Genomic DNA, 25,323 nt, shown 5'->3' with positions numbered 1-25,323 from the left:
CCGAAACTCATCGGTGGGCAAGGGCGCTCATCTCCCTGTTCAGGACTATTCCTGATGATTACCCAGCCTATTTACATTTAAAATTAAACATCAAGACATATCAATTAATTAACCTAATGACTACTGGACATGGTATACAGGTATATTAATTTAGAAACAAAATTGCTATTATGCTATGTATAACACTGATGATATACTTTGGGTACAGTCTCTTACATTGCCTATCCGCTAATAATGTGTTCTTTAATTTTATGTTATTTTATCTTCAGATTCGTATGAAGACGATGCCATTGTCAATGTACAGATTACTAACAGGACAAGAACTTCCTGTATACATTTGAAAAAGGGAAAAATATTATACAAACTTTATTAAAATACAGCGTACATTAACCGTGATTGGTTGTATCTGTATTGTGGTCTGTATAGAATCCTTCCCAGGAACACTAACAATGACAGTTGTATTGTGATCTGTCATCATATACAGTATCAGATCCATTGAATACATCATACATTACATCCATTTACTGCTTGCACACAGTAGATCCATCGCAGGAACAAATTATGTGTGTGTGTGTTGTCTGCAGGCATAAAATATATCCATCACAGGAACACATGTTGTGTTGTAGTCTGCTGACCTTAAAAAAATCCATCAGGAACAAATTATATTTGTGTGGTCTGGCTGGCATACATCAGATCCATCGCAGGGACATTTTACATTGTTCTTGTTTGGCTGGCATAAAGTAGGTCCAGCACAGGAAAGAATTACATTTATTTTCTTGTCTGTTGGCATACAATGGATCCATCGCAGGAACAAATTACATTTGTGTTTCTTGTCTGCTGGCATACAATGGATCCCTTGCAAGTAGGGATGAAATAAACTAGATGTTGGACAGGAAGCTTAAATAAAAATGCAAAGAAATTATTATATTTTATATTAAAAAAGAACTGTTAGTTGTTTGTGGATGAGTAGTATGTGCTATAGATAAAATGTATTTATTAATGATCATTGGTGCGTTTGTCACCATAGATGATCACAATAATATTTGGGAGTGTAGGTGAAATTAATATGGTATATGTAATTATAGATTAGTATGTGGTTATCAGTGACTCACTGGTATATTCACATAACATGAATGTGAAGAATGTATTTATAGCTGACTATATATAAAATTGTTGGCGACAAACGATTGTGATTTACAATGGCGTAATTTGGAGATGTTTTTTATTGCCGAAAAACGATTGTGTGATCGTAGTTAATATTCCAAATCCGGTAGAAGGGAAAATGTTTTTGAATGCGATTTCAATAAAACACCTTATTTTAGAATTAGAATAAGGTACATTATCCCACATCATTTACTTATACAGTATATTATTTGGCCAATTGAAAAATGAACTGTACACAAGTTTAACTGATGACAGATGAACCTCGAAGATGCAATATGATAGTTGATATGTACAAAAAGCGATAATTCCACAAAATATAGTCTACAAGAAGTAGCATTATGTTTATAATGTGTACACATAGCAGTGGAGTGTTTACCATATTGTGATAATTGTCTAAAGAGAGTATTGAAAAATGTGCATTGTCACAATGTAAATTAACAATACATTGAAAAGGTTAATCTAAGAAAAATACTGATTATATATATAGTTGTTCACTTTTAACAGTTTGATATTGGTGGGAGAACAACCTAATTGTTAGAATTTGTAATTCACAAATTCCAATAGGACCCCTATTAAGGGGACACCTTCCAGTTCCAACAAAGTATCCCCTGAATAGGATTTGGCTGTAGTGTTCCCCTTGTTCATTTCACAGGAAAGTGGCCTCTCGGTAAGAGTGTCCCCTGAATAGAGGGTGTCTCAAAGTAGGGATTCTACTGTACTATAATATTGAGCATTTTGTAAGCACAATAATCAGTTATTGTAGGAAATAATAAAGAATACATCCAAGTTTTATAATATTATGTATGTCAATTGATAATCTAACAACTTATTAATGTTGTATAAATGTGAAGTAGCACCCTTAATGTCTGGCATTTTTATTCTTCTATCCTATGAGTGTATGAAAGGGGGTGCACTGATGATTAACATACCATTTTGAGTGAGGGAGTGAGGCTAGGTTATTTCAGAGGGCTGAATATCAGTAATGATCTGGGAGGGGTGAAGTTGGATAGTGACTTTGTGTGGTGCTTTTTAGATTTATTTTGATTCACGATATAAATAAGAGAAACAATGTATATAAAGGTTTTGTTAAAGCGTCCATTGTCTAATCATACCTTTTTATTTAAATAATATTTATTGATTTTTATAGTTAGTTTATCATTATAGTAATTTTCTTCTCAAGAAGTGGAAAAAATTAACAATTTATAAAATAATAATTATTAGTATATTATAGAACTGTATCTTACTGTGTAATGCTACTGGAAGATCTATGTTTACAAATTACGTACCAGAAATAATTTGTACATATAATATATACCAATTAATCATAATTACAATTCTTTTTTGACCATACAGATCAGTGTAAAATAAAATAACACATCATTTATGATTTTTATTATATCTGTCATACATTAGTTGCTTTATCACAGTTTGTCTATTCATCCATCAGTAGAATTAGAAACTGTTTTATATCATTTATAATATTAATAATATATTACTGTAGTTATAGATGATGGTGATGATCATTTTAGTTATGATTTTTCCCCCCAACACAAATTCAAAATATTCCTTTGCTTCCAAATAAATGAAGTTCTTAGATGCAAATAAACAGTATCAATGATAAATTACCTAAACTTGTTTCAATTTCTGTGTTGACATCAGATCACTTTTAGTGAATTCCAGGTAACCCAAAACAAATTTCCTCCTTCTCTTCACCGGCTCCAAATAATAAAAAATGCTGCCTGTACCACACAGTCATCGTATCACTTGATAATCATGGACCTTCTTTGGCTCTCTGTTAAAATAACAAATATTCAAATACACCAATGTATGCATACACATTTGGTTTTTGCACAGATGGCAATACATACCGCCAGCAAAACCTTCACCCATAGGTACGATGGTTTGCCGTTATAGTTCTGCAAGCACATTACTGTGGCTCCTATGTTTTTACTCGGGGTACCCGAGTCTAGGACTCACTCATTTTCTCCTCCTCCATCTGGACACTATTGAGTAAAAAGTGCGATTTATAAAGTACTACTCCCTTATTCGTTGTAGTATTAAGCTGGGATTTGGCATGAATATACTACAGGGACATGTCCTCAAAGCATTTTAAAATTTCAAACCGGATGCAGCCACATCACGTCTCGAAGATGGTACCGTATAGCCGTATTTGGTAGCAAGGTTATTGATGTGTATGTGACGTCACATCCCGTCTTATGACGTCATTACAGCTTATTTTGCTGTACCCCGAGTATCGCACATTCATGCTTTTTTGTTAATTAATTTGTTTAATTAAGAAGCCACAATGTGTGACACACACCACACAGCGTTATGTAGTTATATACGGCTTCTTGGCGTAGTGGTTATCACGTCTGCGTGACACGCAGAAGGTCCCCGGTTCGAGCCCGGGCGAAACCTTTTTTTTAAAAACTTTATTTAAACCAGATGCAGCCATATCACGTCTCGAAGATAGTACCGTATAGCTGTATTTGGTAGCGAGGTTATTGATGTGTATGTGACGTTACATCCGGTCTTATGACGTCATTACAGCTTCTTTCGCTGTACCCCAATTATCGCACATTCATGCTTGTTATTTCTTTTATCCAGTCCACTCGGGCAGCACTTGTCTGATTTATATTCTCAATTTTGTCCAGGTACTCTCACTTAGTGAGCTAGTGTTGCCCGAAAGCTCTGACAATTTTTCTGGCCGTTTTACTTTAGCTTTTTGCTTATTTTATTTAATATCTCCATTGAGATCCAGCCACTGATACCCTGATTGTCATTTTTTCAATATTTTGCCTTTGGATGTACATATGGATATTTCAAGCTTCATAACTGAATTAATTGAGTATAGTAAGGCTGAGGGACAATATTGCATAAATGTAATGTCAGACGTCAGTTGGACTCGCAACTCGTACACATAATTATGTAAATATAGGTAATCTTATCAAATTTATTAACAACATCACTTAAATATAATATATAGCATTTCTTTTTTTGCATTTAGTATTAAAAATATATTTAATAATTAAAAACAATATTATTTATTTGGTATATTCATAAAGTTTCTGTTTAACAGTTTCTACAAAAGTACCTATGCATCATAAAAAATATTTTTATTGGAATGACAAATCTTAGTTTGAACTAATATATAATATATATATGTATTATTAAACAAATTGGTCAGATGTTTGTGTATAGTTACAATATTGTTAGTTTAATATAAATATCACACCTGGCATTTACCAATCTTTTTGCTTAAGTCAAGATGACTAAGCAGTGCTTAAGTCAAAACTAATGATTTATTTTAATCAAACCAGGTCTTAAGGAATAAACTTTTAAGATTTAAACAAAATAAATATGCACACGATATTTGTTATTTTGAAAACAAAGTTAAGATGATTTTTACAAAAGTAAGTTTGATAACTCTAACTCCAGCTGCAGTTCTGCACTGCCCTTTTATTTTAATAGTTAAGTACATTTAGTATACTATTATATTTTTTATGTAAATTATAATCATCAGCAAGAACTAATAATATAATAAAATATACATTGTAATTGTAGAAAAATATTGTATACCAATTAGCACCTTAAAGTGTCACATTCGTCAAAAACAACTGATGATACAATTCTATTTCTATGGGTATATAACATTTATTTGTGTGTGTTTTTATTCAAGAACAAAAACAACAGCATACTGTACATACGTTTTTGTAGAGAATTATTCAAGATTAAAAGTTAGTACTATATTTACTGTGACATCAGGTTCCAGAAACATTACAGTTTGTGCTGTAGAGTTTGTGAAGTACTGTGACATCTGGTTTCAGTGTGTCAATTACTGTGACATCAGGTTCCAGAAATATTACAGTTTGTGTATCTGTGGAGTTTGTCAATTACTGTGACATCAGGTTCAAGTGTGTAAATTACTGTGACATCAGGTTCCAGTGTGTCAATTACTGTGACATCAGGTTCCAGTGTGTCAATTACTGTGACATCAGGTTCCAGTGTGTCAATTACTGTGACATCAGGTTCCAGTGTGTCAATTACTGTGACATCAGGTTCCAGAAACATTACAGTTTGTGTATCTGTGGAGTTTGTCAATTACTGTGACATCAGGTTCCAGTGTGTCAATTACTGTGACATCAGGTTCCACTGTTTCAAGTACTGTGACATCAGGTTCCAGTGTGTCAATTACTGTGACATCAGGTTCCAGTTTGTCTGTGGCATCCAATTGCAGTTTATTTAACTAAATTGTACGTAAGCTAGTGTAATAACCAGATAAGGTACAGTCAAACATGCATGTACGTTCAACTATGCCGATAGTCAATGGTCAACCGTGCATCTAATATCAGGCTTCAGTTTGTTAATTACTTTGACAGAAGGTTCAATTTTGTCTACTACTGTGGCATTAGGTGTGTTTATTTAGCTGTAAAGTTGTGTTTCATCTTGACTGGCGGTAAAGCTTCGCGAATAACTTTTTCTTCTTTTTTTAGACTTTCTGCTACCAAGACTAACACTCTGAAAAGAGATAGATAGAAATTGATTTCTATTTCATGGTTTAAGAAACAAATTGTTTCTCTAAAATTGAATACCATTTTTTAAAAGTGATAAAACTAACCTCAATTTCTGTTGATGACTCATGCATTGAACAATCATGTTCACTGGATTCGTAAGTTAGACGGATAGTCTCGTCTGAAATGATGATCTCTTCAGTCATCTGGCATCCGACCAGAAAGAATAGAAGAGCCGAAATCAGGTATGATGTCGGAACAATGGTCATTAGAGCATATCCCATACCCATTCCACAGGAATCCCAGTGGGAATGTTTCAAAATAAGTGGAACCTATGTATTAAAAAAAGATATAAAAAATAGAACTATTTATACAGTACAGTATGCATTTTCATAAGGTTGTATTATATAATGAAGGAAAGAAAATATTTACTCTTCTTGAATAAAAAGGAGCAGGGCATTGTCTCTTGGCGTAGCCTTATTGCTGTAGGTACTACACTGTGCTGTGAGAGACCTTGAATTCTCTCAGTTGCAAGTAATATATACTTTACATTTATAGCATTCTTACAAAGCAAAAGATATTATGGAAGATACTAGGTCTTACATCTTTAAGGTATGTAAATCTTTCCACTACCATCATCCAGAATTAGTTTCATTATCTAGCCTACATCTCTTTACATAAATCCATGCACATGTAGGTGAATAATATTCAATTCCTTCAACTTGACTCTACAGAAAATAGAACTCTATAGGCAGATTTAGCACCATGGCTTGATTATATACTAACTAAACCAATTTGCTTACCAATGATGGTCCAATGCTTCCACCAATTATAGTACCCACTGCAATATATACAGCTGATGCCTGGGCCCGGAGACTTGGCGCAAACAGATCCTGTGATATAATAAAATAAAACAATAACTTTACTACTAAACTTACATAAACTATACCTAAAATAGATACACAGTAATATTCATGTTCCTTGGTATGAATGTGTGAAAGAGTTGGCCTGTTAAATCAATGTCAGTTCTTGGAAAAATTTGGTAGACCTGCATCTGCAGCCTGTGAGGCCTGCACCTGAGCGTATCTTCCTAATGTTTAATAATGTTAACTATTAGTATTACACCGTGACAAACTAGTGTTGTGAAAGATAAGTAAGATTGTCATGGGAGATATCAATTTGTTACATAACATTTGTATTGAACATGTGAATTGGGTATATAGGCTACAGGATACACACCTGTACAATGGCAGCAGAGCATCCAACCCAAGTCTCAGCAGTTAAGTAGGCTAGGAACAGAAGTCCATACGAGGCAGTCACATCAGGCACAATGAGTGGAGCAACTACACATGGTGCTGCTACTATTTGACTTACAGCTATAACGTAAGCCTTTGCCGGTCGCTTGTTTGTTGAATACCTGAAATATATATTTGATAAAACTGTAAAATGATTGTTAAAACCTAATTTTCAGTTTCTTAAATATTAACAGATGGATAAAAGTATTTTATGTGATCCCTGTCTTCTGTTAAAGGTGCCATTTCTTTCCATTGTTTTGGGTATACTGTACAAAGTAAATTCAGTTTACCATTTAGTATTGACTACAGTACTAGGCCCAGCTCCTAACTAAAGGCAAACAAATACATTAGTGATACATATTGATATATTATAATCCTTGTAAAATCATCTCCATAATTTTATATAACATTTTGTTCTTTTACCTGTCTGCAAGGTAGCCACCAATTAAACAACCTGTTGTTCCTCCGAAGAGAACCACAAGACCAATGTTTACACCATAATCAACTGAAGTTTGCCCAAAGCGTCTGCTGTAGAATGTGGCCAGCCAAGTACCTAGGGCGTAACCACCTATTTCACGTATTGCTGCCGCTGACGTCAGAATAACGTATGCCTTTGTAGTCATAAGTAGCACAACCGTTTCCTAAAAAGTAGTCATTAATATTTTAAAATGTTATCCCTGTTCTACTATAGAGCAATTTGGCACAATGCTAAGGGATACTGTACTAGCATATGAGAGGCTTAAGACCTGTCATATGCCATATTGCATGCATCCTTAGGTAAGATACTTTACTTTCATTCCCTTGTCCTTCAGATGGGATTCAGCCACATAGTCTCTTGTATATGCAATTCACATGTGCATGATAAAAAGCAGGAAGCTGTTGTGCTCCAAAGTTTAACAATACATTTAAATTCAGCGTATTTACGTTTATATTTTAAGCTTTCACTGGATAAATAATACAGCAGATCTGCACAGAAAAGTGTTATACCTTAATACTGTATGATCCATATTGCAGTAGAGAGGTCGATTCCCCTTGAGTCTCGCGTAGAACAAATGCAGCTATTAACACCATAAGGAAGCCAAGAATGGACAGACTAAAAAATACCCATCGCCAACAAATCACTGAATTTAACGCACCTAGAGCATATCCTATAGCACCACCTACAAAAATGATTTAAAAAGTAAAAATAGAAATTAAATGTTAACAATAATAAAGTAAAGAAAAGTAAAGAAAAACATAACGATTTATTTGGAATAAGGGAAAAGAAATTAGCTTGGAGGTAGAGCTGTAGTTTGGTGGATTAATAGTGCTGCCTTTCAGCTGTTTCTACTACACTCTAAAGCTCAGTCTACACTATCAAACTTTATGTGACAAAAAAATGTAATGTGCCCATATATGGACACGATGTTATACTGTACTACCATACCTTTTTTGTCAAACTAGTTTGATAGTGTAGACAGAGCTTCAGCCTCAAACAAGACTACATTTAACCACGTCCTGTAGTGGTGAGTTACTTGCGGTACTGTTGGATGGGTATGGGTATGAAATAAAAAATAAAATAAAACAAAACTTGCCCAAATAAATTCCAAAGTGATAAAATGATAAAGCTTTGGCTCTGTGCAATGGCAAGAAGTAATCTGCAATGAGGGAGTAGGCTGCTGGGTTACACGTTGCCTGTAAGACAAAAAAAAGTTAATCTTAGTAATTTTAAAACATATTGATGTTAATAATATCATTATGACTCCTTTTATTTTTAAACATATAAAATATTAAACAAGTACGACAAATTTTCCTTTCAAATCTTCCCAGAGGTCTTTACTCTCTTAACAAATTAAATATCTCGAAAAATGTATGGTCAAAGGGTGCGATATTTAAAACTCAGGCATCTAAGTACAGCACCTATAGTAAACAATAAAAGGTGCTTTCTAAACTTGGCATATGCAGATGCGCTTGTCGAAATGCATGCTACAACTTTAGGAACCAAAGGGGGTCCAGTAGTACAGCCTAAATGGAAAAGTTATACACTATTTGGATTTTGTACAATCAATCAGAAGAAATTGGAGCTGTAGCTTGGTGGTTAACATGCTTGCCTTTAAATCTTAAGGTCCAGGGTTCAATCCTGACCTAGTGCCAGTGAAAAAAATTAATGGGAGAAATATCGAGAAACTCTAAAGATTTCTGATTACCTCTCCAATTCCTAGCATCATTCTGGAGAGTAATAATTCCCAGAAGGTCTTAGCAAATCCAGTGAAAAACACCATTAGACTCCAGAAGAAGCAACCAACCAATAGCACTACAACACGAGATGTTTTGTCAGCCACACGTGCCAATGGAATTCCTGCTACAGTGTACATGACAGTAAACGCAACACCAGTCAGAATTCCTTGCTGGAAAGTAACAAGAAATATTTAATATTTACTTTCTGTCAATTGGGACTCGAGATAATTAGAGGGTTAAGTTTGAAAGTTCTGAATTTAATACAAAAAACAGAGTCTGTTTGTACTGTAACTAAATAATAATATTTGATGTTCATATTTTCTGGTCATAATTGTAAACTTTTCTGAAATTTTTCGGTGTTTTAACTTTCCTGCATCATACACTTTTAACTTTCATACTTTAATAACTGAACTGACTAACTGAAAAATGTTCAGTAATGGGTAGACAGTATTAAGTATGATACTATGTATATTATTATCTAATATGACGCATCGAAAGCATCAGACGAGCTAGCAACATTCACTTTTACTTCTCTCACTCTCTTTCTCTTTCAATTTGGTACTGCAATTTTACAAGCTCTAATTCTAAATCTGCTTTTTGTTTGCCTTCTCCATTTCCATAATCATTCTTTGTTTATCAATTTCCATCTTAGCCATCTGTAACTCTAAGTGGTTAAGGCCGTAAACCATAGACATGAAATTCTACCTCGATCAAAGTACTAGTGGTAGAACAAGTCTTCTCAGAAAAGAATTAAAACTGGAGGTTACACATCTGGCTGGTGTGGATGTCTTTTATTTTTTTGTACAATATAGTATAAATAATGAAACATGGTTAAAGTAGATTCTATTTTACCTGGGTGTCGTCAAACTCTATACAGTCTTCAGGATCACAATTTTGTAATGTAGCATTATACATACTGTGACTGACACACTGATGATCACTACTGTTGTATGAACATCGTAAGCCTGAAATTAGTTATATATGTATTAAGCTCTATCTACACTATCAAACTAGTTTGACAAAAATGGTGCGATCTGCACAAATATGGTAGTGACATTCCCAAATATGGAAGTGACATTACATTTTTTTTTCACATAAAGTTTGATAGTGTAGATATAGCTTTAGTAATGTTATTAACCAATATCTATTTATTCTATCAGTTATAAGAATAATTTATGACATAAATAATAAAATGATATACAGTCAACTCTCCTTCAATTCGGGACACACCTGATCTGGTTTAACAAGTCTGGTTTTCCAGAAATTCTCGTTCCAGATATGTTGTTAAAAAAGAATGTGGGACTTTTTGGACCCTTCTAAAGGTCTTTTAGGTAAATGGATTTGAATCAGGAGCACCCAGGAAGCACTTTTGCCAGAAACGATACACTCTAGTATAATTGATCGGTACACTATCTTTTTACAGTATTTTGAAGATATGAATAAGTGCAAAAACATGAAGGTTTTTTAAAAAAAGGGGAGCAATGTTTTAGGAACAAACCTGCAGGTATCAGGACTGGGAGAACTTGGCGATCTGTTTGATTTAACACGTACACAAAAAACAATACAACTAAAGAGATGATGGCACGCTTCAATGAGGGAATGCTAATGGTTGATTCATCATGGTATTCTCTTGAAGTTTGAGTCCCCATGTTTGTGGTAAGTTGTCAGTGACTTGTAAGGCTGAATCAATGTTTAGATGATTGAATCAACATGCTGTCTTGTTGACTTGGAGGAATCTATCTAACTGTGAGTGTGAACGAACAAAAAGGTAGTAGTAAGATTATAAGCTAGAATTCACTATTAGTTAGTTAGGGAGTTTGGATTTGCGATGTTTCCTGCTAGTGCTGACATACAGAATTCCCCTTTTACGTAACAATAGATCATGAGTCATTATCACCCATCACAAGGCCCATTAACCACCCAGCAGTGTTTGTTTAGCCCTGCTCTAGAAAGGCAAAGCTGGCCTAGAGGCCTACCTACTTTCTCTCCTTGCACTTACCATTTTCTTTAATAAAAAGCTAAACTCCTTCATGTATATCAATTTATATAGCATTCAACCTACTCATTGTAATAACATTTTTGCACCTTGAAGTATTGTAAATAAATGTACAGCTTTGTTTCGTCCAAAATTGTACAACGCCACCATTTTTTTAGGTTGAGAGTGTTCAGATAAAGGTCACACACTGAATAAATATAGTAGGAGAAATGTCAACAGAAAGTGAACTAGGCCTAGACCTAGGCCTATCTATTATTCATAAATAGCTACAAATCAACTAAGATTAGATTTTATACTGTATTACTGTATTAATATTTAAAATCGAAAATGTACAAACCTAGTAAGACAGACTACTAAAAAACTATAAAATGACATTTGTTGTTTTTTCGGGATTTCCCTCTGCCTCGTTTTCAAAATTATGATTACGTAATGACATTTTGCTGAGAAGAGAAACACTCCCACAAACAAACACAACATGGCGGGCATCTTTAAACGTCTGCTACAACCAAGTCGAGTGTTAACTGTACGTTATACGTTGTATATTAACAATAGGCCATTAACATTACGTTCCATACATGTTTAGTTATTTGGTGATTCAACATTACTGTACTTGAAACTTCTTTATTTAAACTAAGCTGTGAAATCGACATATTATTATTAATTATCCAGGCACCAACTTCTAAACTAACCAGTATTAGATAGGCTAGTGGGGGTACCACCACCAGCACGTGTTCGTGTTTGTGCCATCACAGCCTAGCCTAGGGCCTAGGCCTAGTAGTTTTTCTTCTCTTATTCGCTCGACTTTAGCCTAGGATGTTATATAATAGGCCCAGGATTCATAAATAGGTACAAATCAACTCAGAATTTGATAGTGATACTGTGAAGTCTGTAAAATGACATTTAGGGGTTATCAGACGATCGGGACCACGGACGATCGGGCCCAGACGATCGGGCCCACTTCAAGACGATCGGGCCCAAATCGTGAGACGATCGGGCCCATCAAGGGTGAAAGACGATCGGGCCCAGAGACGATCGGGCCCAGACGATCGGGCCCAAAACATTCTCGGAAAATTAAAAAAAAATAAATACGCGAATACAAACAACATAATAATAACAATCAAAATCAATCACATTTATTCATAAATCGAGAGTATTGGTAAGAAATTCTTAAAACCAGTAGTGTTAATTAGGGGAAAATTATGATAAAATCAGAAAAAAATCTAATTAACCTTTTATTTTTTATGTAAAGCGCATTGAGAGCCTGCTTATATGCGCTATATAAGAACAGACTATTATTAAATTATTATTATTATTAATTACGCAAGAAAAGCACGTTGACACTAGCACTAGGAATTAAAAATGATGAAATGTGGCACATTATTTTATATAACACAAACGACTATCGGGCCCAACGCTAAGACGATCGGGACCAACTGGTAAGACGATCGGGCCCAACGTGGTTCTGAAAACACTGGACGATCGGGCCCAACTGGTATGACGATCGGGCCCAACGCTGAAGACGATCGGGACCACCTTTTCTGGGCCCGATCGTCTTGGGCCCGATCGTCCGTGGTCCCGATCGTCTGTTCCCCCATTTAGGCCTAGGCTATTTTTCAAACTAGCCTAGCCATAATGTTTATTTACAATATAGGCCTCTACTGTATTTTCGCACATCAATCTGTCAGGAATTCCAATCTCTCAAGCTTAACTAACCCAATTTAAAATCATTCACCCGCTGCATGGCGATAGCGTGCCCAGAATGTGTCCATCTACATATCATCCGTAAATTGTTTTGAGCCCAACTCTACCACCTCCTTTTTTAAAAAAATGCTTCCTAGTAATTTCTTAGGAACACTATATACCGCTTGTATGGTTCACTATTCTTCTTGATACGTTCAGATATGACACAGTTCCGAGTCACATTTTAAGTCACCCTCCCTGTTTATTTAGTGCTACTACAGTGGCTAGGATTACCACATTTTTTAAATCTGGAAATATTTTAAACTACATAGTTTTACAGAGATTTAAGTTATGACTCTATGATTTATTTAAATTAGGAATTTGTTGGTTGTAATATAATTATTATTAAGTCCAAAAACAAATCCGGATAAGGATTATAAATATGGAATATTGTAATGCCTGAGGTACTATACATAATGAAGTATCTATCTCATCAGAGTAATTAACTATCTCATCACAATAATTAAACACTCTTGGTTTTCTCATTAGTGATGTATTTAAACTAATGTTTACACTGGCTAATGACTCAAGTATTGTCTACAATAATTTGTAAATTATCCCCTCTCGCATTACTCCATTGGTTGGAATGTTAGCCTTATGGCATATTTAACACCTGTATTAGTGCATTCAACTTAACAATAACTTTCATCATTGGATTTCACAATGAGGATTATAAGATTTTAATTTTGTAAAAAATAAATATTACATTTTCTTTGAACTGTTTTTGTTTTGTATTTTGAAAGTTTTCCTGATAATTGAAGTTACAATTGAGAATTGACATTCTTTATTTGGATGGAAGAATTTTTGATTTACATTTTTGAATGAGGAAGCACGCCCCAATGTCCCTGCATATGCACAATGAATTAACATGACATAACTAGTTTCGTAGGTCCTAGCTTGAAGCGAAATCGAAAGCCCACCAACAATCTATTTATATCCATATCAATCAATAGAAACAAACTCAAAATTTGTTTTTACAGCTACTACCTACATCTTTGTACAGCAGTTCAACTTCAAGTAGAGCTTGGAAAATTGGACGACTTAACCATGTGGCTATAGCAGTACCTAACCTAGGTACGGTAAGGATTGGATGACGTTAGTGTAACACTCTCACCATCAGGTCAACAACCCTTTCTCAACTATTAACAACCCCACACAAACAATACGTTACCATAGCATGTTGCAATGTATCTATAACTATAACCTGGGGAATTATATTACTGACATTTTCATGATGTTTTACATTATCAAACCTAGATTAATAATAATTTACTGGACTGTGTTCAATCACGGAAAGTTCTAATTGTGTGACCATCTTAAACTTATTCTTCATTTAACATCAGTTTGCATATACTACAGTAGGTTTGTTGGTTTTTTCCAGAAAAAGCAACAAGCCTGTACAGAGATATTCTTGGTGCTACTGTCAGTGACGCCACGGTAGGTTACCTTTAAAAACAATACTCCACTGGTAGTGATGGAGATGTGGGTTGATGAGGATGATGCTGCTGTGAATGCCATGAGTGAGGAGGATTATATAACTGCGATTGGAAAATAATGAATATAGTCAAGATTGTTCAACACTGTCTTAAAGGTATAACCTCATTTTTTCTTTCAGCCGTTACCAGAGCATGGTGTCACAACCGTCTTTGTGGAACTAGGCAACACAAAACTAGAACTGTTGCATCCGCTTGGCGAGAAGAGTCCTATACAAGGTTTTCTAGATAAGAAACCCAGCGGAGGAATGCACCATATATGCATAGAGGTCAGTTTTATATTTGTTTTTTTTTTCTACATTTTTTCCAAGTCCTTTCATTAGGTTTTGCAGCAGCTAGATAGTGTCATCAAAGATTATCAAGAAACTCATTTGAGCTCGACATTTTCAGAAGAGGTTTAGTTTAGTATGAACTGACCAGAACTGACTGGATGGTGCCCATAAGAAGTGTTGGTAGCTCACAAAGAGTGCAGTAAGACAACAGGTAAGCTTTAGTCTGCTTGTAAGTTTGTAGACTATACCATTGTGGAGAGGGGTATTAATGAATTTTATACTTTTGATTTATATCCCACTCTACAATATACACTCAATAGACTATTGTCGGTTTATCCAAGTAAGCGGTTTATCCAGTTGGTAACTCATAGACTAGGTTGGTGTAATTATTTTATAGAATGTATTCAAATAACAGTTTTGATTTTTACCCATCTCATAAATATAATGAGTGCTATTTAGCTATTAGGTTTACTTTACTGTTTGCATTGATGTATTCTATTGATACCTGCCTGTGTGTATTGTGTATGAGGTCAGTAATGCTATTACATATCAATTGAATACAAAAATATCTGAGCTATTGTTCACAGTATGCTTTACCCACTCATATTTGATTGAAGACTTTGCTTTTTATAACTACAGGTATAAGAATAATATAATAGTCATTCTTATATAGCGCATATAAGCAAGCTCTCAATGCGCTGCACATTATTACCATAGTCATTTTTTTCAAACACGTATATAGAAACTTACTCCAATAATAATGCAGCTAGTGATCAGTGCAAAGTTGTGTCTTGATCTAACCGATACCCATTTTATACACCTGGGTGGAGATAATCAAATGTAAGTAAAGTGTCTTGCCTAAGGATACAAGCAATGTGGCAAGAGTTAGATTCGAACGACGATCTCACGATCAGTAATCCAACATCCAACAAACTGCGCCACACAAGCTCATTAGATCCCTGATGCAAAGCTACTTCTTTATAGTAGCTTCATTGAGCTTAAATCTAACCATAGAGATATTAATATAACCTTAGCCATCATATCAATTATGGTGGTCTAGTGGTAAGGACACCAGGTTCGAGTCTCACCAATTAATTACAATTATCTTTTTGCAAAGGTGTTCTAAATGTACTGAGCATTCTATATAACTACAGTACGTCAGAGTAAGGTAAACCGTCTGATCTCCTTGTAAGCTATGTGAGTGTTAAAATATCATATCATATTTGATACTTAATAGTCAATAATGTTATTCATACATTTCATACCTCTCCCTCCTACATCAAAATACATCCTTCCAAATGTATAACTCAAATGATGTCTGCTCTTGTCAATTTGATCTAAAGTGAAATATTTCTTGATTCATTAGGGACATAATTGAATAAAGATACACATACTGCGTAATTAACTGAAAGATCAAATTCACAAATTAAACCTGTTAATTAAAATTTATGCTGAAAGATGAATGCATTATTTACTTCTGTATAATGATATTTATTTAGTTGACACGTAATTTAATTCCCTTTCTCATTTTCAAAAAATTAGCTGTACCCTAATCGATTCTGAAACCCTTAAAATAAGTGACTATTTTGTGCGTATAAGCCACCATAGATTTTTGATTTCTTTATTAGGCAGTATTTCAGATGTCTTCTTCTACCAGATTTAATTTATTTTAAATGTTAAAATCGTATCATTAAGGGTTATTTATCATGAAAAATTAGTTTTTTGATTGTGTACCCAACTGCATAACAAAGTTGTATAATTATTTACCAGGTTGGTTTCTAAAGAAAAGGAAATATTTACTGTTACAATTTACTGTTGAGATATAATTAACTGTTATATTTTATTTGTATTACCAACCGACTGAATCTTTTCAAAGAATGGATGCTGTATGGAATGTAAACAGCACCCTCTATGTTTCAGTACTATATACACATTCACAGAGATTGACATTTTGAATGAATGTGAAGTTTTTAATATCACTTTCATTGTCAGATTGAATTATCTGTAGCATATGCTTATAATTAAATAATTTTTTTCTATGCATTTCAATTCAGGCATTTAGATCATTTGGCACCAACAATTTCAGCAGTAAAGTTGAGTTATTGGGTTTGGGTACCCATTAAGACATCAATGTCTAAATATCCCATCTAGAGGATGAACCGTTAAAGAATTATTATGTCTTCTGGCATTACAGTTATCTAATCTCCAAAATTCAATTTTACTTTATTGCATCATTTTATATATTCAGTATAAATTGTTCATGATATATCATGGAAGGAAGATTTCAATTTCATAAAGTAAGATTTGAAGATTATACTCCAGGTAGTTTTGTTTGTTGTTATTAGACTTAGAAAATGATATATCAAGTTTGAATTTCATATGTGGATGTCAAATTAAGTTTAGGATTATTGCTGGGAGTTTGGTGTTTAGTTACTTAAAGATAATTGATGTATTTTATTTGGTTGATGAGTTTGCTACAGCTAAAAGCTATCCTTAAGGTTTAATCTGTGATGTTAGTATTATTTTGTATCCAGACTTTCGATAGTCGTTACCTATTGTACCATTAATATGAAAACGATACCAAAATACTGTCAGTGAGCGCCTCTAGTTATTAAGCTCATCTGAACTTCCGACTATCTCGTAGCTTGTGAGCTTAAAAGAACGATATATTTTTCAAATTCGGTTCCGCAACATTGACTTTGGCAGTATCCAAGCGTCCATGATGGAAAGCTAACCGAGTGTGTCTCCCCCGAGGGACAGCTAGCGTGGATCATGTAAATGTCTATATGACTAAAAGGTAATTTAGTAACAAAAGTACTCGCTCATGTTTCACTGATGTAGTTTATATCATATGTATTACTTTTCCACATATTTGGCATTCGTTAAGGTTGACGCCACCAAGAAACTTATACATAACATTATATATTTTACATTATCATACATTTTTATATTTTTGTTTTGGCTCGACGTCAGTGTATTTGTTTATTTATTCTGTATATCTCTATACTAAATGACATTTTCAGGACTAAAACATTAATATCCAAAGTAGTTCATCAACAATATATTAATAAAATTAAAGAAAACTAAAACATTTTAATTATTATTAATAATTAATAAAAATATTCAGTTAATTTACATTGACAATTTGACACAAATATATAAAGTAGGCTAATTTACAGAAAAACAAAAATATTTTAGCCTTTCATTTGTGTTAAAATTTAATACAGTATTTATCAATTGTATAATAGAATTCATTTTATTTTATTAAATATATTTTCACTCGTAATTTTAAGGAAATTATTTAACTGAATTGCCATTTGTGTCATTACAGAGTTTAAGTGGTTATAGGAATGATATTTTTAATCCTTACACTACATGGCATTATTATCCATAAATATAATTTGACATCAACCAAAGTCATTCTGCCAAAAATAGACCTAATCAGCCTAGCCTTGGCCTTATCAAGACCAAGGACAACGTTATGGAGTTTCATTTGTGGTAACGAGTATCATCGTTTTTTTATATCAACTTTTTCTGACGACATTTTGACTGTTACATATGACTGTGTAAGAACGATTAATAAATGTTTTTAAAAAGAAACGTTTTCTCCCAAGGCCTGTGAATTAGTTGTATTTGAAGGCGTGTATTGCAAACACTGTCATCAATTTCAATGAATCACTTTTTGTAATTGCTAATCACTTAGTCATTACTTTGAGCAAAAGTCAGTTTTTAATATGCTTATCTTTTACAGTGTTAAAGATTCGTTATTATTCTGGTTTAGAATCTTCTTTGTAGTTTCCATACAATCCTCGATTTGATTTTCATGGTTCTTTCCATGGTATCTTTCTTAATCTAGACAAATTGATAACACTCCAACTTCCATGGTATCTTTCTTAATCTGGACAAATTGATAACACTCCAACTTCCATGGTATCTTTCTTAATCTAGACAAATTGATAACACTCCAACTTCCATGGTATCTTTCTTAATCTAGACAAATTGATAACACTCCAACTTCCATGGTATCTTTTTTAATCTAGACAAATTGATAACACTCCAACTTCCATGGTATCTTTCTTAATCTAGACAAATTGATAACACTCCAACTTCCATGGTATCTTTCTTAATCTAGACAAATTGATAACACTCCAACTTCCATGGTATCTTTCTTAATCTAGACAAATTGATAACACTCCAACTTCTATGGTATCTTTCTTAATCTGGACAAATTGATAACACTCCAACTTCTATGGTATCTTTCTTAATCTAGACAAATTGATAACACTCCAACTTCCATGGTATCTTTCTTAATCTGGACAAATTGATAACACTCCAACTTCTATGGTATCTTTCTTAATCTAGACAAATTGATAACACTCCAACTTCTATGGTATCTTTCTTAATCTAGACAAATTGATAACACTCCAACTTCTATGGTATCTTTCTTAATCTAGACAAATTGATAACACTCCAACTTCCATGGTATCTTTCTTAATCTGGACAAATTGATAACACTCCAACTTCTATGGTATCTTTCTTAATCTAGACAAATTGATAACACTCCAACTTCCATGGTATCTTTCTTAATCTGGACAAAACGATAACATTGTAACTGACATGGTATCTTCTTAATCTAGACAAATTAATAACACTTTAATTTCTATGGTTCCTTCTTAATCTGGACACTTGAACACTTCAACCAGTGGCGTAACGACTATGAGCATTCACTAGGTAAACCCAGGGGCCTCTAAGCTTATGGGGCCCCCGCAGCAGTGCCTAGAAGAAAAAACAGGCATTAAAATATGTTAAAAAACGCCCGAGGCCTCCAGTGTTGTAGGGCCACTTAGGGTTCCTAAACCAGGGGCCTCATGTCTCTACGTTCCTTTCTTAATTTGACCACCACTATTTTACCATTATCTTAACAAAAATACCTCAAAGATAAATTTGGGGAAAAGTTCATATTATATATTATAGTACATATTATTAATTATGTTAAATATTGATAACAAGCAAAAACTAAATATTTGTGACGGAACCCTGTCAATTGTATCCCAACACTATTTGAATCAGTTTTATGTTTCATGTTTTATTCTCCACTATCGTTTTGTTGAATCAGTGTGAACACAGCTTATGTTTTATTCCACACTATATTGTTTTGTTGAATCAGTGTGAACACAGCCTATGTTTTATTCCACACAATCGTTTTGTTGAATCAGTGTGAACACAGCCTATGTTTTATTCCAAACTATCGTTTTGTTGAATCAGTGTGAAAACAGCCTATGTTTTATTCCAAACTATCATTTTGTTGAATCAGTGTGAACACAGCTTATGTTTTATTCCAAACTATCGTTTTGTTGAATCAGTGTGAAAACAGCCTATGTTTTATTCCAAACTATCGTTTTGTTGAATCAGTGTAAACACAGCCTATGTTTTATTCCACACTATCGTTTTGATGAATAAGTATGAACACAGCCTATGTTTTATTCCACACTATAGTTTTGTTGAATGTGTACATTTATGTGCATCTGCGACCCTGAACTGGTTCGTAAAGCGTAAAATGACTTGCAAGGAGATGACTCATGTACATAATGAATACAGTATTAGATTGGAACTATAACAATTGAAATACAAAATACATTGAAAATTGTTAGTTAATTTTAAGATCAAATCTTGACAAGTACAATGGTCATAGGATTAACTCCTGACTTTAAACTACATTTTGTTGTTGATAATTTAGTTGTCAACGTTGTGCATATATCAAATGTTATGTTTGGCTACATTTGTAAAATGTCTACAAGGTAAAATAATTTCGGAGATGAATGGTCTTTGCTCTAATCTTGCCTTGCTCTAATAAGCAAATTCAACATTAATGTTAAAAAGATTCTGACTGATGAACCACATGTATAATAATCACCTCATCAGCCTCCAGTTTCTAAATTTGTTGTAATTTTCAATTTTACAAACCACAGTGGCACTGTATATTGATGGTTGATGGCTTGCTTGCCAATCCTGAAACTCTGTCTACACTATCAAACTTTATGTGACAAAAAAATGTGATGTGCCCATATTATATATATTATATATTATATTATTATATATATGGACATGATGATGTCATAGCACTACCATATTTGGGAACATCACACTTTTTTGTCTAACTAGTTTGTGTTTACAGAGCTTTAGGTAATTGAGTGAAAATCAGAGTTTCTTAAAGGTGCAGAATTACTACATATGATAGTCAATTCAGTACCATTACCTAGGCCTACTACCTACATTCAACAACAAAACAATTTCTAAGCAAACATGTTCTTTCATATTTAGCCACTGTTGTCTTCTAAAGATTACTTTCATAGTTAGTTTACTATACTGCAGTACTAAAATCAAGTTTCCATGCCAGGAACATGTTGAGACTTTTGTCTTTGGGATACTCTGGTATGCAGTTGCGTGACGCAGAGGCCTGAGGCCCCTGGTTTAGGGACTCTAAGTGGCCCTCCAACGCTGACATGTTTTAATGCCTGTTTTTTCCCTCTTAGCACTGCTCAGGGGGCGGCCCATAAGCGAGCACTCATAACCGTTACGCCACTGCTGGAATTAAACATTACAAATCCCTGTCTATTTGTTGTAAAGCTTAGTGTAGGCCCAATAATAATTCTTCTCCTCATCATACACCTTCTTTATACACATTTACCCCCAGTCTGTATACTTTGAAACCTTGACCGTTTTTTTTCTATTAACCTTGACTGTGTTACACCAACGATTGTACATGTCTAGACAATAGCATGACAGCTGATTGAATAACACTGTCAAAGAAGGTGTACGGTAGACCTGACTCACAGTGACATCAATTCACAAGGTTGAACTGCGACTTTTATATGTGGCGTGTTAGAAACATTTTCGCATTTCCCCGTAGGTCCTGCATCATGATATTTTGCGCTATTTACAAAAAAAAATACAAGGTTGTTTAAACATAGAACATTGCAGATCATGCTTTCATTTTCCCTTGGGTAGTTTATCATGCTAGTCTACTCAACCTCGCACTCACGATGCAGAATTAAACCTTGTGGTGTGTCTAAAGAAACTTTTCCCTCTGGTACTCATAGTAAAACTTTTTGCACTCAATGTCATAAGTGAGTAATGGTTTTGAATTTATTTTTCTGCGCAAAAAAACAGTAGTAGTTTTACACCTATTGACAACTGTATGACTGCTTTTCAAGACTCTCCCAATACTGGACACCTTTGGGCTAGTCTAATATGTCAGATTTTCTGGAAAGTCTGGTGGTATTCAGAATGTGATTTTAATGGTAAAGATGAATTTGGGACCTTTTGGACTTTGAGAAAAGTCTGGTTAGGTGAGAGTTTCCAGTCTTCAGAGAGTTCAGTATTTGGAGATTTGACACTACTGATATTTATGGTAGATTAATTTATTGTTGCTAATATGCTATCAGAATGAAATGAATTGTATAATTCGTATACTGTTACTCATTTTCATACCATTTAAGCTTATGTTAGAATGAGGACTCTTGGACCATAACTTTTATACTAGACTGAAAAATGGAAAATGTTGACATGCATGTGTGCACGTTCTCATTTTTCGAATCCTTTTCTGCAACAAATTAGTGTTCCTGGAATTTTTTGCTTCAGTTGTCAATTAGTAGTTTGATAAATTTTTACTTTTGTGAAGCGAAAAATTGCGCAACCAATCAGAGCTCAGGAAATGAGTTAATACGCACATTGTAAAGGCCCTAATAATATACAATGTCTAGACTCTGAAGAATTTTTTTTCCATTTTGGAATAAAAGTCTGTTTTATGTTTAAAAAAAGAATCCTCCGTTTCACTTTATTAAATAAAAAATGATAAGCAAAACTTTCTTTTTAACCTGGCCTTAAGCCCAAAAACACTATAAAACAAACATGAAATTAATAAGATTGAAATATAAAATAACAATTTAAACTAAATAAATATATAAAAATAATTATTTTATATGATTTATAGTAATATCAATATATTTGCACTTACAGTAGATTTTTTTGGGCTAAAATAAACTAAATAAATATATAAAAATAATTATTTTATATGATTTATAGTAATATCAATATATTTGCAGTTGCAGTAGATTTTTTTTTTGGCTAAAATAATCTGATGGCAAAACGCCTCAAATTGAGGTGTTTATAGCAGGCCTAATTGTTCGGTGCACTTGGATCGGCTTTGCGTGCAAATGTATCAACCTTGGGTTTCCTGTGTCTGATCAATCGTTGCTGCGGCCTCGACAGTCTTCACTCATTAATTAACGGTAAAATTTGGCATGATTAAGATGCAAGTATCTAGGTTTTACCAAATTTGAAATTATGTAATGTCAAAATTACATACGCATTTTAGTTATTTTTGGAAATGTTGCATGTTAGTATGTTTCCACCTCATTAGTTATTAGAAGTAATATTTTTTTTGCACAAAAATTACTGTATTTAAATAGTCTAGAATCTCTAGGGCTTTTTTATTAATTATATTTTTCCCCTGTAAAAATAATTTGAAAACAATATTTTTGTTGAATATGCCAATTTAATCACATAGTCATAACTTTACTTTGACTAAAAATTGGATTGAGAAAAAAACAATTATTTACCTGAAAAAACCATAATTTAAAGAAACAAACAAACCAAGCACCATCTATGATTATAGTACATCATTGAATTCAATTCGAGCACTCTTGGAGTATGAATTATGCATATCGTTTTTATTATTGATTTTTTGGTTGTTGAGACTATACTTTAAAGCTCTGTCTACACTATCAAACTAGTTTGACAAAAAAAGTGTGATGTGCTCAAATGTGGTGGTGATATGCTCAAATATGGTAATGATATGACATAATCATGTCAGTGAGACTAGATCTCTTATTTGTCATGTTTTTTTGCTTTTTCTTTTTAATTTTGCTTTTGGAGCACCGTTAGGTAATGTCTAACGTGTGCCACTGTTACACAAGTGATTCCATTAAATCGTTTTGTATTGTTGTATGTCCATATATAGGCACATCATATTTTTTGTCCCATAAATTAAATAGTGTGGACAGAGCTTAAGATCCACACACCCCTCCCTTAATATGCAAATTTCATAAGACAATGTCAACTAAGCACAAAAAGCCCCAAACACTCAAATAAACAAACAGTCATGTAAAATCATTTCTATGAACATTTTTGAGTAGCTATATAATACTTGTACTTTGTTATATGTTTTGGCAAACATATCAATGAAAGTCCTTCATAAATTAAACAAAGTTAGTACTTAAGCCAAAATAATGTAATGCATTAAACCATATCTTTAATATATTATTCATTTACAACAAGCATAATAAAATCAGTTGGCAATTGTTTATTAAATGCATACATGTTAATAATCTGAAAGTTGGTTACTGTAACTGGCAGTTTTCCAGACGCTCTTGGTCTAGAGGCTAGAAGTTCAAATCCAACATTTGTTTGGTCCCGAAGGTGTCCCCTTAATAGGGGTTTTTACTGTTGTTTCCATTAAAACAGTGTATTTGTATTCCTCTTATGGACCTAGGTCCATGCTCTTACCATAATTTATCTGCAAAATCAAGAATTTAAACTTAAATAAAGACTAATTTTGAGGCTCCCTGTATATTCATTGACTAGTTTTCATGCTTTTACAACTAACAGGGCCGTAGCCACAAGTAAGGTTTGTAATGTAAGGGTTCAACCTGACCACTTTTTCACAGAGGTCTTTGACAACCCTGTGGCTTAAACATAGATTTTTCCATTTTCTAGCAAAAACCGCACCACTTTATTTCTTGTGGCTACATCACTGTCTAACTAAAAAAAAAGTATATTCAATTAGATGAGAAGTTGTATATTCAACCTCTAAACAAAACTATTGCTGACTTGTATTTTTAGCTGAGTGATACCTTCGTGATAAGGACAAATGAAGTACAAGTTGGGTGATTGTAACATGCACGAATTATCAACATTTTGTCTGTCAGATGCGTGTGAAAGGGAACTTCCTTCGGCTGGTTAAAAGCATGTATTCGTGTCTAGGTAGTGTTATTTCAAGGTTACTGAATTAACATGCGTATGCTAGATGAACCAGCACAGGAAATTTTGTAGATTTTCAGGAAGAAACGAAACAGTTTTTTAATTATGTACTGTCAATATGTTTTTAAATCTATCGTAGTCTTGTAAGTGTTCTTATAAATTAAATTAGTGTGGTATTCTGATGATGGACATGACTTAGTTTGCGGTAAGGTTGTGTTCCCAGTTGTTGTAATACCTGACCTTGGTCGTTATGTTCCCAAAAGTATGCATGATACAGTGTATAGCTTGACATTGATCTTGTCCTTACAACGAAGCAAATTAATTTGATTTGACAGGTTTCAATTTTTATACATGTTTTTTTTTTCAAATGTTATAATGTTTGCGTTTAGATTTCTGTGTCCCTTAAGTCCTTTTTCAATTGTATCTACAAATTGGTTTATCATTGACTAATTACCTTCAGATTGTCAGCTGAATCATAGCATATGGATGACTTAATCTTTCATGTCTCAATTTATAGGTTTACACATCCAACGCATTGATTTGTCTTCCATATTACCATCTTCCCGTTTATCCTGTTAAATCAAACAGGTATTT

The 25,323-nt window shown here is 33.6% G+C and overlaps 3 protein-coding genes across 9 annotated transcripts in view; 2 read left to right on the top strand and 1 right to left on the bottom strand.

Annotated features, from left to right (window-relative positions):
- Positions 1-2,789, top strand: part of LOC144853891 (uncharacterized) — a 52,265-nt gene extending 49,476 nt beyond the window's left edge. For all 5 annotated transcript variants that reach the window (XM_078711750.1, XM_078711749.1, XM_078711747.1 and 2 more), the window contains one exon: positions 270-2,789. In XM_078711750.1, coding sequence (XP_078567876.1) covers positions 270-341 — 72 coding nt within the window. In that variant the 3' untranslated portion in view covers positions 342-2,789. The remainder of the gene's footprint in view (positions 1-269) is intronic.
- Positions 2,790-4,233: 1,444 nt separating this feature from the next.
- Positions 4,234-11,584, bottom strand: LOC144853897 (MFS-type efflux pump MSMEG_3705-like). 2 transcript variants are annotated; one of them, XM_078711758.1, is made up of 11 exons: positions 11,521-11,584; positions 10,686-10,931; positions 10,040-10,152; positions 9,157-9,357; positions 8,545-8,644; positions 7,958-8,130; positions 7,394-7,611; positions 6,915-7,092; positions 6,479-6,568; positions 5,783-6,007; positions 4,234-5,682 (listed from the first exon to the last, which is right to left on the bottom strand). In XM_078711758.1, exons 2-11 carry the CDS (start codon positions 10,834-10,836, stop codon positions 5,587-5,589), a joined length of 1,545 nt encoding a protein of 514 aa, XP_078567884.1. In that variant the 5' UTR covers positions 10,837-10,931; positions 11,521-11,584; the 3' UTR covers positions 4,234-5,586. The 2 variants fall into 2 exon arrangements, with proteins under 2 accessions (XP_078567884.1, XP_078567883.1); XM_078711757.1 differs by lacking the exon at positions 11,521-11,584 and adding an exon at positions 11,187-11,319.
- A 19-nt stretch (positions 11,585-11,603) lies between these two features.
- LOC144853916 (methylmalonyl-CoA epimerase, mitochondrial-like) overlaps positions 11,604-25,323 on the top strand; it is a 96,817-nt gene continuing 83,097 nt past the window's right edge. For both annotated transcript variants that reach the window (XR_013614460.1, XM_078711783.1), the window contains exons 1-4: positions 11,604-11,706; positions 13,904-13,997; positions 14,305-14,360; positions 14,539-14,685. Coding sequence is in view for 1 of the 2 variants with exons in the window: in XM_078711783.1 (XP_078567909.1) it covers positions 11,659-11,706; positions 13,904-13,997; positions 14,305-14,360; positions 14,539-14,685 (345 nt within the window). In the remaining variant the exon portion in view is untranslated. The remainder of the gene's footprint in view (positions 11,707-13,903; positions 13,998-14,304; positions 14,361-14,538; positions 14,686-25,323) is intronic.

The sequence above is a fragment of the Antedon bifida genome, chromosome 10, assembly GCF_963402885.1.
Source record: "Antedon bifida chromosome 10, ecAntBifi1.1, whole genome shotgun sequence".
Taxonomy (NCBI): domain Eukaryota; kingdom Metazoa; phylum Echinodermata; class Crinoidea; order Comatulida; family Antedonidae; genus Antedon; species Antedon bifida.
Note: the sequence above shows the minus strand (reverse complement) of the source record. Positions and strands in the feature narration are given on the sequence as shown.

Coding starts and splice junctions, on each gene's coding strand:
- LOC144853897 (XM_078711758.1), bottom strand. CDS start 10,836: ATGGGGACTCAAACTTCAAGAGAATACCATGATGAATCAACCATTAGC. Junction 9,358..10,039: donor TAGAGTTTGACGACACCCAG/GTAAAATAGAAT, acceptor GTTACTTTCCAG/CAAGGAATTCTGACTGGTGT. Junction 8,645..9,156: donor TGATGCTAGGAATTGGAGAG/GTAATCAGAAAT, acceptor TTTGTCTTACAG/GCAACGTGTAACCCAGCAGC.